This window comes from Siphateles boraxobius, unplaced genomic scaffold, assembly GCF_051911475.1.
Source record: "Siphateles boraxobius isolate OS27281-9 unplaced genomic scaffold, OSU_SipBor_1 55, whole genome shotgun sequence".
NCBI lineage: Eukaryota > Metazoa > Chordata > Actinopteri > Cypriniformes > Leuciscidae > Siphateles > Siphateles boraxobius.
Genome location: NW_027509181.1, coordinates 12041963 through 12057637, shown reverse-complemented (window position 1 = coordinate 12057637; position 15675 = coordinate 12041963). Strand labels below are relative to the sequence as shown.

Below are 15675 nucleotides of genomic sequence, written 5' to 3'. Positions count from 1 at the left end.
GAGTGCTGTACATGCTCATACTTTTCATGTTCATACTGTTCAGTTGGCCAACATTTCTAAAAACCCTTTTTTTGTATTGGTCTTAAGTAATATTCTAATTTTCGGAGATACTGAATGTGGCATTTTCATTAGTTGTCAGTTTTAATCATCACAATTAAATTAAATAAACATTTGCTGTGTGCGTGTGCGCGCGTGTTAAACGTTCTGTATGGGCAGGGCAGAGTGGAGTGTGTGTGTGTGTGTGTGTGTGTGTAAAAATATATGATAAAGGTTCTGTATGGGTAGGGCAGAGTGGTGTGTGTGTGTAAAAATATATGATAAAGGTTCTGTATGAGCAGGGCAGAGTGGTGTGTGTGTGTAAAAATATATGATAAAGGTTCTGTATGAGCAGGGCAGAGTGGAGTGTGTGTGTGTGTAAAAATATATGATAAAGGTTCTGTATGAGCAGGGCAGAGTGGAGTGTGTGTAAAAATATATGATAAAGGTTCTGTATGAGCAGGGCAGAGTGGAGTGTGTGTGTGTAAAATATATGATAAAGGTTCTGTATGAGCAAGGCAGAGTGGAGTGTGTGTGTGTGTGTAAAAATATATGATAAAGGTTCTGTATGACCAGGGCAGAGTGGAGTGTGTGTGTGTGTGTGTGTGTGTGTGTGTGTGTGTGTGTGTGTGTGTGTGTGTGTGTGTGTGTGTGTGTGTGTGTGTAAAAATATATGATAAAGGTTCTGTATGAGCAGGGCAGAGTGGAGTGAGTGTGTGTTTAAAAATATATGATAAACATTCTGTATGAGCAGGGCAGAGTGGAGTGTGTGTGTGTGTGTGTGTGTGTGTGTAAAAATATATGATAAAGGTTCTGTATGAGCAGGGCAGTGGAGTGTGTGTGTGTGTGTGTGTGTGTGTGTGTGTGTGTGTGTGTGTGTGTGTGTGTGTGTGTGTGTGTGTGTGTGTGTGTGTGTGTGTGTGTGTGTGTGTGTGTGTGTGTAAAAATATATGATAAACATTCCGTATGAGCAGGGCAGAGTGGAGTGTGTGTGTGTGTGTAAAAATATATGATAAAGGTTCTGTATGAGCAGGGCAGAGTGGAGTGTGTGTGTGTGTGTGTGTGTGTTAAAATATATGATAAAGGTTCTGTATGAGCAGGGCAGAGTGGAGTGTGTATCTCTGGATGCTGAGCGAGGAGTTACACTGGGAGAAACCAAATGCCAGATCAGTACACCCATCCTCAAGGGAAACACACAGGTCAATAATCACACCCCTGACACGCACGTTTGCTCATGTGGAGGAATGCATGTTAATGGTTAAAATGAAAATCATTATTTTGCCAATAAATGATTAATCACAATTGTTCTCATTTGAGACATTTCTGTTTACATTTCATGAGAATTATTGCACTTCCACGCAAGCACAAATCAAGAGAACCTCAACTCATAGACAGAGTTTATTTTATAGTCGAGATTCATGTTTGGATTTATTACAATTAGTCCCCTAGAATGTTTTCTAACAGATTTAGTCACTGATGATCATTCATTCAGTTTATTCATTCATTAGAGCTGAATATCACAATGGAGATCGCTGAACTCCAACATACATGTTTGCCTGTATTTTCAGATCATCAGCGCACGGTTTTCAAATTGGCAAGATTAAGTAAAACACTTGTTGGATAATTTATCGATTTAAGAGGAAAGCTCTGATTGGGGGATTTAAACTCTTGACCTCTGGCAACCCCAACTATGAAAGCTCTTGGAGGCTCTGACTGATACAAGATAATGAAAATGTAAAAGTAGTATCATAATTAAATAAAAAAAATGAAACTTTTGAGGAAAATAAAACCAACGGGACAATATCACAGCGATTATTCTTAATGTATCAAGAGAAGCAGAAATCATGATCATGATTAAAATACTTTAATAATAATTATAAATAATTTATACTTTAATAATTGATAAAAAATGTATTGTCCAGCTCTACTCGCATGCTTATATATTTTCATTTACTGACTAGACTAAACTTAGACAGTTAACAAAGACTTTTATCCAGAGCAACATTCATGGGTGTGCGACTGGTCAACATGTTACATTGATATGTGACTTACAACAACTTTAATTAGTCCAAAATTTTGTCTTATTCTGGCTTTTTTGTTCAAATTCCAGGTTGTGTTTGATATTACATACAGTATTAATAAAGAAAGTACACTGGGCCAAAATGTGAGGTTTACTGCTGCGGTCACAAGGTATGACATCATCTTTATGTGCTTTACCATGAGCTCTAGGAGGATTCTCACATGATCATTTCATCAGGAACAGATAAATGCTACTAATAAACAAAACCTCCATCTTTCACAGTGGGAATGACAAACACTCAAACGACAGTGAGTTTAACAAACAGAAAACCATTGATGTTAAATATGCCATCTATATTGCCATGATAAGGTTAGTGCTCTGCTCCACATTTCTGTATAGAAATAATAATTTAAAAAAAATCTTTATCCTATATTGTAATATTATGATTTTCTTTCTTCATTTTAAATGAAAGGCATGAAAATTCCACCATCCACATAAATTTTACTTCAGGGAAAAGTGATCTTATGAAACCGGTCCAGCAGATAATAAAGGTATTAATTCTGTATTCTGTATCTTAAAGGATATTATCAAAAAGGTTTTATAGTTTCAAAAAGGCTGAATGACAGATTTTAACAGGATTTATTTTATCAACAGAAGAAAATGTTAAAATGCCCACCCTGAACAAAACTCTTTCTTTTTTCTCTCTCTCTTTCAGGTTCAGAATGAACTCAGAGAATTAGCTTTCAAAGTTTTCATAAGAGTACCAGTGAAACTTGGTGATATTGACATCTGGACTAATACAAATTTGCAAGTGTGTGAATTTATTTCTCATCTCACAGGCCATACGGGTATACTGATTAATTTAATTTAATAATTTCTGTATGATGTAAGGAAGAAAAACGGCATCCCATCCTTCACCCATAATTGTTCAGAAACTTGTTTTAAAATGTCACCAAGGAAAGCGTACAGTATATACTTTATTTTGAAACCAGTGGTTCTGAACCAAAGGGCCTCAGTTACAAGAGGGCATTTGCTGACAGAAAATGGGATTTCCTTTCTTTCTTTCTTTTTAAAGATATCTGGCTGTAACAACGAGAACATGACGAAGCCTGTTATCACCAATTTTGCGTTGTTGGACGTTATTAAAAATCATCGTGTGGTGGTGAGGACACTTTTTGAATTTTGTTTTGCTTTGCCTAATTTTTTTCCACAATTTATTTGATTTATTTGTTGTATATGTTAAACATACATTAATGAATCTCCATTTCCTCCCCCCCTCTCTCTCTCTCTCTCTCTCTCTCTCTCTCTCTCTCTCTCTCTCTCTCTCTCTCTCTCTCTCTCTCTCTCTCTCTCTCTCTCTCTCTCTCTCTCTCCCTCTCTCCCCCTCTCCCCTCTCTCTCTCTCTCTGTGTGTGTGTGTGTGTGTGTGTGTGTGTGTGTTTGTGTGTGTGTGTGTGTGTGTGTGTGTGTGTGTGTGTGTGTGTGTGTGTGTGTGTGTGTGTGTGTGTGTGTGTGTGTGTGTGTGTGTGTGTGTGTGTGTGTGTGTCAGAACTGCTCTGTGGCGGTGTGTGCCGTGTTCAGCTGTGATGTCACTCTCATAAAGAATGAAAGGAAACTCTATAATATATTTGGCAATGTGAGCTCTGGATGGATTGAGCAGGTATCTGACTTTTAAAGCAAATTCATATCTCAGAACAGACCATATATATTCATAACAGTTTGATCATTACTTATTGTCATGATCTGTTTCTCTCTTAGACTGGACTCAAGTCTGCTGTTTTTGAGTTGGTCAGTTCAGCGACTCTGGATTATGACGGGAGCAAATACGTTTTCTTTTCCTCTGATTCTCTACGCACTGCACCGTCTGTCCAGGTAATTCAGAGATTGTTCATGTCAAGTCTAATGACTGTAAAAAGAGCTCTCCTAACAGTGCTCTGTTTGAAGGAATCTTTAACGGCAGTCTACTGTTTATAGTTTATGATTTGTTGATTTATGATTTATTCTTTCTTTTTCAGACCACATACTTTTCTCTTTTTGCTTCTTGCAAATGTATTGACAATTGCACTTACAGCATTCTTTCACACAGATCTACTTCCTGTGTAAATACCAAAAGTGCTTACACTACTGTTCAAAAGTCTGGGGTCTGAAAGAATATTTTTATGTTTTTGAAAGTCTGTTCTGCTCACCAACACTTTATTTGACCAAATGTACAGTAAAAAGAGTAATATTGTGAAATATTATTACAATTTTAAAGGGACAATGTGTATTTTTTTTTAGGTATTTTACTATCTAAAATCAATACTTTAATTCATAAATGTGTCCTCAATGGTGTACAAATACCTCTGCCAGTTATCTGACTAATCCTCGTAAACGAAGAATTTATTATCTTTATATACATGTGACGGGTAGGTCCACGAAGGCTTCCATGTAGTTCAGCCATCTTGTAAAACTATAATAGCAGAGAGGGTCAAAAAGTACTAGGCCAACGCGTTTCCACAACGCATTTTCGTTCAGAGCCAGCGTCATGTGACTGAAAGCAGCAGAAACGGATGAGCAGAGCAGTGAGAGGCGCTTGTCACGGCCCCGGTCAGTTTAAAAGGCTGCATTGCACTGTTATTTTTAATGGCGGACCATACATATGCCGAGCCACAGGAGAAGAAATCCTCGTCGCCAAAAAAGTCCAAAATTGAACGTAAAATGAAACGTGACTGGAATAAACATAACTAATAAAAAAGGCATAACTACTAATTACAATAGTTCATGTTTTTCACAGTCAGTAATTCATACTGTAACATTCGTTTGTTCGTTGTGTCTAGTAAGTTGCAGTTTGTTTGAAATAACAAACCTGTTCACCCGAAGGAAAACTCGACGAAGTGCTATTAGAAGACATCCTGTCATAGCTTTTTGGTACATAACAGCTACCGTAGATGCAACACACATTTGAAAAAGTGAGGCGCTGGAGAGCACAATTCGTTTGAATGCAAAATAAAATTTCACCGCTAGATGGGAGAAATTCCTACACAATGTCCCTTTAAAGAACAGTTTTCTATTTTATTATATTTTAAAATAAAATGAATTCCTGTGATGTCAAAGCTGTATTTTCAGCATCATTACTCCAGTCTTCAGTGTCACATGATCCTTCAGAAATCATTCTAATATGCTGATTTTCTGCTCAAGGTTTCTTAATATAATCAGTTGATAACATTTGTGCCACTACATGTGTTTTTCAGAAATCTTTGACGAATAGAAAGTTCAAAAGAACAGCATTTTTTTCAAATAGAAATCTTTTGTAATATTACAAATGTCTTTCCTGTCAGTTTTGATCAATTTAATGCATCCTTGCTTTTTAATGGTAGTACATAGCATTTTAAAACGGATTACAACAACAGCACAAGAGACAGGGATGTGGATCATACACGCACAAAAATAGATGCATTATAACAAAATAATGTACATAGTAAACAATCATGTTATCAAATTATAATGTCTCTATTGTTCGACATGGAACATCTGTGTTGGAGAAAAGAGGAGGACTTCCTGTTACACTGAGATCACTTCTGACTTCATTTTAAAATTCAATTGTTCCACTTTGTAGATTAACACTCAAGTGGAGGTGTATGAGGAGGTGAACCTGACCAAAGAGATCATTGGAGGAGTAATAGGAGGACTGTTGCTACTGGCTCTCATCACAGCGGCTCTCTATAAAGTATACCACCATCATAACATCAGTTTCAATCACTGGCACTTTCACCTGTCTACACATCTATATGTTTCAATGCTTACAGCATATACAGTTTATGACAGCATATTTTCTCCCTTTACAAGGCTGGGTTCTTCAAAAGCCAGTACAAGCAGTTGCTGCAGGAGGCGCAGGGCGGTGCAGGAGGAGAGCCAAACATGACACAATAGTGTGCACTCAAACAGTTAGAATATTTTACTTCCTTCTTTGCTATGAAAACTGATAATGACTGTGAGTGTGAACTATAGCAGAGATATTGGAGGACCTTGTTCTCACATGCACATTGTTTTTGATAGTCACAGTTTTGAGAAAGAAGTCAAATCGCAATTGTGAGGAAAAAGTCTGAATTGCGAGTTAAGTCCAGTTCTGAGAAAAAATTGGTCAGCTCATAATTCGGACATTTTCTTGCAATTGCGAGTTTATATCTTACAATTCTGAGAAAAAGGTAAAAATTGCGAGTTATAAAGTCCAGTTCTGAGAAAAAAAAGTCAGTTCACAATTCTGACATTTAAAAAATTTTTTGCAACTGCAGGTTTCTATCTCAGAATCGCTATTCAGACTTTGTAACTCGTAATTGTGAGCTTATATGTCACAATTCTGAGGGGGAAAAAAGTCAGAATTGTGAGAGAAAAAGTTGCAATTGCCTTTTGTTACTTTTTATTCTGTTTTCTTATCACATTATTCTACAGATTTTGAAAATGTTTAATGCTTTCTGCTTTATATGAAGATATTGTTTATGTAGCTTTTTTGGCAATATGTGTATATTTAAAATGGCATTAGTGTTGGTAAGGAAAACATTAAACAGTAAGGAAAACAGTGTCATTTATGCATACCTCAATTTGTGTTAAAAAAATAAAATTAAACATTGAACATTAAACATTGAAACATGAAAAACAGTGTCAGTGTCTCATATCATTAGAAGTACAACTAAATTTTCTACTATAAATCAGCTCTCCAGTGTGTTTTCACACACAGACTTCTGACCTCGACAGACTCAACAGGAGAAATGAACCGGAAAAGATTTCCATGTGAATGAAGGCAGAGCCTTCGGGCCATAGACAGTAAAAGAAAGCTTCGGCACATCAATTATGTAATCGCCACAGATTGTTTGTTTTTTATTTAAGGGGCTAACGGAGGAGTTTTGAGATCTATAGTCAAAATAGACTTGACCCTCCATTCGCCACCAATACATTTTATTATGACCATGTATTATGATCCAAAATGATTGTGAAAAAAGGCATGACCTTTCCCGATAATTTATTTATTACTTCTGTAGGCTACTGGTTTCAAGAGTCTTGTCTCAAGATGGCGCCGCACATGGCTGCCTCGGTGTGGAGCTCTCCAGCTATTGTTGTTTTTGTTCGTTTGTTCTGCGTTTAGTCATTCTTTTCCTATCAGTTTCACCAGAGACGAACTACTGGACATTAGGAAACACACACCAGATAACTTTTCTACAGTTTTGATTATCCGGACGTCTTGCTGGACATTCTCGTCGGTGGGGCTGCGTTGTTGTTCAAACGCGCGGTCAGACGCAAACGCGGGAAGCGAGCCGGCGCGCTGGTTAAACACCGCGAGCGCGGCCTGCGCACTGCACTCCCCAGTATTCATCTTGCGAATCTCCGATCCATTCCTAACAAAAAATACGAACTTCTTCTCCTCACACGCACTAACAAGGATTTTTTAAACTGAAGTGAAGCCATACCGGACAACGCAATACATCTGCGAGAGGTGGTGGATTGTGTTTCTACATTAACGAAAGTTGGTGTTCAGATGTAACAACACTGAAGAAGGTGTGCTCTCCTAATTTAGAGGCACATATCATAAACTGTAAACCCTTCTACTCGCCTCGGGAGTTTTCCTCTTTCATTCTCGTGAATGTTTACATCTCTCCAGACGCGTGCTTGAGCGCGGCGCTACAACAGCTGGCTGAACAAATAGCTGAAACAGAGCTGACTCTCTTTTAATCATTCTTGGGGATTTTAACAAAGCAAATCTTTCCCGTGAACTACCAAAATACAGACAGCATGTTACATGTCCCACCAGAGACAGTAATATACTGGACCACTGTTACACCACAATAAAAAATGCGTATCACTCCGTCTCACGAGCAGCTTTAGGGCTCTCTGATCACTGTTTGGTTCATCTCATACCGACCTACAGGCAGAAACTGAAATCAGCTAAACCTGTAATAAGGACTGTAAAAAGATGGACTAATGAAGCAGAGCAGGATCTACAGGCCTGCTTTGATTGCACTGATTGGACTGTTTTTGAAGCTGCTACCAACGATCAACGATTTGAACTGTTACCGTCAAGACGGAGACTCAGATCACTGGCCACAAGAACATCTCGGCACAGGAACAGTTTCTTCCCACAGGCCATTTCCCTTCTGAACAGTTAACATATCTCCCAAGGCATAGGCCTTTAAGTGCAATAATCCCACTGTTTATTGTAATATCTTAAAAATTCAGGTGATATTTATATTATATTTATTCATACTATTCAAAATACTGTAAATATGTTCATAATCTGTATCTGTAAAAGTTTATTCTGACAAAACCCAACTGTGACCGTATATATTTATAGTATTTTCATTTTTTTAATATAACTTTATTTGTAGAATTTGTATTACTATGTTTCTTGTTCCTGTATTTGTATTTGCATATGTGCACTGGAAGCTTCAGTACCACGGAAAATTCCTTTGTGTGTGCAAGCACACTTGGCAATAAAGCTCTTTCTGATTCTGATTTGGGCTTGGCAAAGATGTTCAGATATCTCGGAAATGCTTCATTTTACAGTACAGTACTTACAGTGTGCTTACCTAGAAATTACTGGGTAATATAAGGTAATTACATGGGTTAAGGGGTAGGTTCAGGGTTAGTACCTAGTTATTACCCAGTTATTATCCAGTTATTGTAATTACTATAAAAAGTACATAGTATGTACATGGGAAACAGGACTGTAAAATGAAGCGTTACCGATATCTCTATGCCTAGTAGACCTACACCACACGTTCATTAAAAATTGTCCTGTATACAGTGCGACATATATCTAGGAAAAGATTGGTCTGCGCGATGAATAGCCTAAATGTACCACCGTAGCACACGTGATACAGTTTTATAAACTCTTTTACTTGTGATTGTTTTCAGACATGGTAACAGTCGTTTTATACTTGAGGTATGGAACCTGCGCTGTAGCTGGATACTACAAACATAAAATAAAATACTTTTATAAAACTCGATGAACATACACATCACATTAACAAAGTGGTAGAGTTACACTCACAAGACACTACACTTATTCGCAATCACAAAAGTTCATTATTTGCTTTAGCTTTAAAGCAGCGGTTTTCAAACCCTGGGTCACGACCCTCAGGTGTGTCGCCAGGATGATTTAAAGAAAATAGAATTAAATAAAAAATGAATAAAAAAACCAAAATTTGTTTTCATAAAATCATAGTCTATAGGCCTATATCAAAGAAACACATGAAATATGGATATTTAAATAATTAATAGATTAATAAAACGAAAGAAAAAACTGCATGCTGCTGGGTTTTGTTCATTTCTGTGAGGCGCTTCACAAACAAGTTGACAGAAACGAAACCGAGACGGCAGTTTGTTTGTTTTCTAGCATATTCCAGCATTGCAATCTTGACAACGCAGCCTGTTCATTATCAAATAGTAGGCTATTAATTGGTAAAAATTTGTATGATCGGTTGGTTAACTGGTTAATTAGCATCCCTGTATATAACCTACTATCAAAAGAGTGCAGAATCAACTTTGTGTTGCAATTGCATCAAGAATGGTAGTAGGGTTTGGTGCTGGCTGTCAGTGCATGTGCATCATCAAAAGCGGTTGTTAACAAAAGTACTGAGCTGAATTTTTTTTATCATCTGTGCACAACAGTGTTTTAAATGAAAATAAAGTCAAATGCGCCTTTAGCCATTGTATAATAATAGGCCTATATAGGCCCAGGGCTGGACTGGGACTAAAAATCTGCCCGGGCATTTTGGCCCAGACTGACCCACTACATATAATCATAAACACAACTGATCTTTTCACGCCCCTGAATATGTATACTAACTCCTATTAAAACCACTAATGCCATGTAGCCTAATGAGTGAGTAGGAATGAGTAAGAGTTAATAGATGAAATAACTACTAATTGTAAAATACAATCGAACTACTCCACAATGATGAATCCTAAAACAAGCTATAAGCTGCATTGGCATAGCAATACCAGTGTTCGACAAAGGATTTTTGGTAAATCTGTGGTGGGTGGACTTCTGTCCCTTTAGGGGGGTTCAGGGGAGCCAACCCATGTAAGAAAATAATTGTGCTTTTTAATGTTAAATTCATCAATCTGGAGCACTTTGAGAGTTAAAAATTAAGAGCTCGAACCCATAATTGTCAGGTTGTGTGCAGGTAGCTGAAGACGAGGATGCAGAAACTTCAAAGTAGTTTATTTATTTACAAAATTAACTTCAGAAACATACAGTGATGTGAATAAGTTAGGACACCCATGCTAACGTTGCCTAAATCAGAATCAGAATCAGAATCAGAAAGAGCTTTATTGCCAAGTGTGCTTGCACACACAAGGAATTTGTTTTGGTACTGAGGCTTCCAGTGGACTATACAAATACAAATACAACATGAAACATGAAACATAATACTACAAATTATAAGAATAAAAAAAATAAAAATATAAATATGAATATATGAGAATAAAACTATCACAGTTTGGTTTAGTCAGAATAGACATTTTCAGATTTACAGATTATGAACCTATTTACAGTGTTTTGAATATTATAAATAAATAAATCTACATATAAGTATCACCTGAGTTGTAGGATATTGCACTAAACAGTGGGAGTATTGCACTTACAGGCATATGCCTTGGGAGGAGTGTTAACTGTTCAGGAGGGAAATGGCCTGTGGGAAGAAACTGTTCCTGTGCCGAGATGTTCTTGTGGCCAGTGATCTGAGTCTCCGTCTTGACGGTAACAGTTCAAACAGGAGGTGTCCAGGGTGAGTGGAGTCTGTGATGATTTTACCTGCTCTCTTCCTCACTCTGGAAGAGTACAGGTCCTGGATGTTTGGCAGGGGGGCACCAATGATCCTCTCCGCAGTCCGGACTGTCCGTTGTAGTCTCCTGATGTCTGATTTGGTAGCTGAACCAAACCAGACAGTGATGGAAGCGCACAAGACAGACTCAATGACGGCTGAGTAGAACTGAATCAGCAGATCCTGTGGCAGGTTGAACTTCCTCAGCTGGCGAAGGAAGTACAGTCTCTGCTGGGCCTTTTTCACAGTGGAGTCAAAAGTAAAAAGAGGAATACAAAAATCATCTTCTGGAAATTGATCTTAATGCCTTAATTTAAAAAATGAGGAAAAATCCAACCTTTAAGGACCCCAATTTTCTTTGTGAATGAATATTGTATCATAAATAAATAAATGTTCTTCCTTAAAATACAGGGTGCATAAGTCAGGACACCCCTATGTTAAATTCCCATAGAGACAGGCAGATTTTTATTTTTAAAGGCCAGTTATTTCTTGGATCCAGGATAATATGCATCCTGATAAAGTTCCCTTAGCCTTTGGAATTAAAATAGACCAACATCATCACGCACCCTTCACCATACCTAGAGATTGGCATGGTTTTATTTCAGTTAGCCTAATAGCTGGTTTGATTTGCATTGAAAGATGATCTTATGGAACGTACCCCATGCCAATCTCTAGGTATGGTGAAGGGTGTGTGATGATGTGGGTCTATTTTAATTCCAAAGGCCAAGGGAACTTTATCAGGATGCATAGTATCCTGGATCCATGAAATAACTGGCCTTTAAAAATAAAAATCTGCCTGACTCTATGGGAATTTAACATAGGGGTTTCCTGACTTATGCACCCTGTATTTTAAGGAAGAACATTTATTTATTTATGATACATTATTCATACACAAAGGAAATTGGTGTACCTAAAAGCTGGATTTTTCCTCATTTTTCCAATTAAGGCATTAAGATCAATTTCCAAAAGATGATTTTTTATTCCTCTTTTTAGGCAACTTTAGCATGGGTGTCCTAACTTATTCACATCACTGTACAAGAACAAAATAAACTCCAGGACTTCAGGGAAAACACAACCATACATTGACGACGACCAACAAACACTGAGGGAAAACACAAGGCTTAAAAGAACTGGGACTACTGGGATAATTAACAGAACACAGGTGAAGAAACTGAACACAAACGAGGAGCGGGAAAACTAACAGGACTGAACCAAAATCACAAAGACGGGGGGAAACAAGATCTCAAAACTGAACTAATAACAGGACTAAACCAATATCACAAAGACAGGGGAAACGAAGATCACAAAACAGAACTCAACACATAAAAACATGACAGTACCTCCCCCCTCCCCGAAGGTGCGTCCTCGCGCCATATAACATCCAAAGGGGTGGGAGGGTGGTCTGACAAGGGCGCGGTTGCACAGGAGCGGGAACCCTCCAGGGCGGAGCTGGTAGCTCGGAGAACCGGGGTGGAACAGGCTGTGGACGTGGCCACGGTGGAGCAGGCTGTGGGCGTGGCCAGGGTGGAGCAGGCTGTGGGCGTGGCCAGGGCGGAGCAGGCTGTGGGCGTGGCCAGGGCGGAGCAGGCTGTGGGCGTGGCCAGGGCGGAGCAGGCTGTGGGCGTGGCCAGGGCGGAGCAGGCTGTGGGACCCTCGGCGTCCAGGGAGGAGCTGTGGGACCCTCGGCGTCCAGGGCGGAACTGTGGGACCCTCGGGCCTCCAGGGCGGAGCTGTGGGACCCTCGGGCGTCCAGGGCGGAGCTGTGGGACCCTCGGGCGGCCATGGTGGTGAGGACCCTTCGGGCGGCCATGGCGGTGAGGACCCTTCGGGCGGCCATGGCGGTGAGGACCCCTCGGGTGGCCATGGCGGTGAGGACCCTTCGGGTGGCCATGGTGGTGAGGACCCTTCGGGTGGCCATGGCGGTGTTATTTTTTCAGGTCTTCGTGGGCCGGCGAAGGCGTATAGCCCCCCCCCCCAAAATTTTCTTGGGGAGAAGGATAGGCTCAGGAATGGGAACAGACTTGACGTCAACGGGCTCTGGCGCAGGATCAGCGGGCTCTGGTGCAGGATCAGCAGGCTCTGGCGCAAGGTCAGCGGCTCTGGCGCAGGATCAGCGGGCTCTGGCGCAGGATCAGTGGGCTCTGGCGCAGGATCAGCGGGCTCTGGCGCAGGATTATTACAGAGTTTATAGCAACTACATTTAATATCTTTCTCATCAAACAGCCAGTAAACAGACAATAAATGGCTCGACACAAACCGTACCGTGGCAGAGCTTAGACAGAGCTTTCTTTTGAGTGTAGAATAACTAAGGCCACCTTTACACATAGCCGGGTATTTAGAGAAACGAATACCCCCCCCCCCCTCCGTTTTCAATAATAACATCGTGCACACAACATTGTTTTCAAAAAAGTTGTCGTTTACATCAACCCACATAAATACGCCGTCGAGTGCCATCATAACTATGCCAAACCTATGGGCGGCAGTGTAGGGAGAAGGATAAAGCCATGCAAGTCAATCAGAATCTACAACAAACACGAGCGACTTCCTTTTCCTTTCAAAACAAAAAATATGGCGCGAGGTTTGTTTGTTTGGACAGACAGCGAAGTTGAGGTACTCCTTAATGTCGCATTAGACTACAAGGCAAGTAAAGCCCAAGACAATGTCGACTGGGAATCTTGCCAGTCCAAATTTGTCGAGATGTTGGCGCAATTCTTGGAGCAATACCCATCCGAGACCAACGAGGAGTTTCCTCATGTGAAGGAGGAGATAACGGGAGCCCATTCAAAAGCGTTTGCACAAAAGTACAAATGAGTACCACCTTAACAGCATCCATGATCAGTAGCCAACTGCAAACTTAGGGCGCTCACATGACGTTAAGCATTTTCTGGCGCATAATGTGACGTTTGAGAACCTAAAACCCTATTTCTCCCAGTTGACACGACAACACATAACGTACTCGGTTACTAACGTAACCTCGGTTCTCTCTAGAGAGGGAACGAGTACTGCGTAATATCTTACGCCATGGGGAAAACCTCTTTTCCACGAGATATTGAAGCCAAAAATTATCCTTAATTTTGAATTAATGTAAAACGTTGTGTGGCAGCACACAGACATAGGCAAGACAGCAGCAGCAGTCTATCGAGAGAGGCCCTGCGTGACGGGATACCCAATGGGGGCGCTTCGCGCCCATTTCGTCACGTCCCGCCAGGATAGTCGTGGCCTTGGCCTATAAATACGCTCGACAGGCTGATACAAACTGGTTTTCATCACTGAAGCGATCAGCGCTGTTGTATGCACAGCAAGATATGCAATACTCGTTCCCTCTCTAGAAAGAACCGAGGTTACGTTAGTAACCGAATACGTTCTCTTACGAGAGTATCTCTCGTACTGCTTAATATCTTAAGCTATGGGGAACACAATGCAACACGCCGTGCATACTGGGATCCGACACCAAAGTCCCAAGGGCAGTAGCCCGGGGCCCATATAGTGCATAATCACCGTAGACTCACAGAGAGTCGGAGAAGAGAGGCTACAAGCATCATTCCCTGTGAAATAGCATCCCACAGGAGCTAGTTAACAGTGTTTCATGCAGACAGGGTGAACGTGTTCAGCCTGAACTGGGTATAAGTACGGGTTATTCAACATCCATGGAGCTGTTCTATCGATCAGTGAGCGATGCACAAGCAAAACTCAGCATTCTGCACCGGCGCAGCGGGCAGATAGTACTGAATTCTAGACCGACAGCAGCTTGGCCTGTAAGGCGGGAGCCTCTAGGTTATAAAACCTTACAAATGTAGACGGCGAGGCCCAGCCTGCCACCATACAGATATCCTGCAAGGATATCCCGCTAGACCACGCCCACGACAAGGCCACGCCTCTCGTGGAGTGCGCTCTGAGACCCAAAGGACACTGGAGGCCCTTAGAAGTGTAAGCCAGCTCTATGGAATCGACTATCCATCTGGATAGGCTCTGTTTTGATGCGGCCAGTCCCTTGGAGCGTCCGCCGAACAAAACAAAGAACTGCTCGGTCTGTCTGAAGACAGACGAGTGGGATACATAAGCTCTCAGTTCCCTGACAGGGCAAAGGAGACTCTCATCCTCCTCATCATGAACCGGGAGGGCGCACAGGGAAATAACCTGGGCCCTGAACGGTGTGTTGAGGGATTTGGGCACGTACCCGTGCCTTGGTTTGAGTATGACTTTTGAGTCATTAGGCCCAAACTCAATACATGACGCGCTTACTGAGAGCGCTTGTAAGTCCCCTATGCGCTTCACTGATGCGAGAGCCATAAGAAACACCGTTTTGAAAGACAGATGTTTCATGTCTGACAAATGGATTGGCTCGAATGGGACACCTTTCATGGCTTCCAAAACCGTAGAAAGGTCCCACACAGGGACTGAGGGGGGCCTGGGAGGTTAGAGCCTCCGAGCTCCCCTGAGGAATCCCACGACCCACGGCGTCAGGTTTCGGGACCTGACGCCGCCCTGGCGATTCATGTATGCCACCACTGACATGTTGTCCGACCGGACCAAGACGTGATGGCCTTTTAACTGGGCACAAAAGCGCCATAGTGCGTTTTCGACTGCCAACAGTTCTAGACAGTTTATGTATAGAAGCTTCTCCCGTTCTGACCACTGGCCAAAGAACGGTCTGCCCTCGAGCAGCGCTCCCCATCCCGAGATGAAGGCGTCCGTGGACACCACCTTCACACTCGTGGGAGTCCCCAAACTCACACCTGACTAAAACCAGTCGGCTATTTTCCAAGGTTCCAGAGCCGAAACGCATTCCATGTCGACCTTGAGGCGAAACAGACCAGAGGTC

General features: G+C 41.2%; 1 protein-coding gene across 1 annotated transcript in view; it reads left to right on the top strand.

Annotated features, from left to right (window-relative positions):
• LOC143714794 (integrin alpha-X-like) overlaps positions 1–6688 on the top strand; it is a 32940-nt gene extending 26252 nt beyond the window's left edge. Inside the window, exons 21-30 of the mRNA XM_077206232.1 lie at positions 1137–1235; positions 2147–2226; positions 2339–2425; positions 2529–2607; positions 2772–2867; positions 3132–3218; positions 3605–3715; positions 3814–3927; positions 5651–5761; positions 5881–6688. Of these exons, the coding sequence (XP_077062347.1) occupies positions 1137–1235; positions 2147–2226; positions 2339–2425; positions 2529–2607; positions 2772–2867; positions 3132–3218; positions 3605–3715; positions 3814–3927; positions 5651–5761; positions 5881–5964 (948 nt within the window). The 3' untranslated portion in view covers positions 5965–6688. The remainder of the gene's footprint in view (positions 1–1136; positions 1236–2146; positions 2227–2338; positions 2426–2528; positions 2608–2771; positions 2868–3131; positions 3219–3604; positions 3716–3813; positions 3928–5650; positions 5762–5880) is intronic.
• The last annotated feature ends 8987 nt before the right edge of the window (positions 6689–15675 follow it).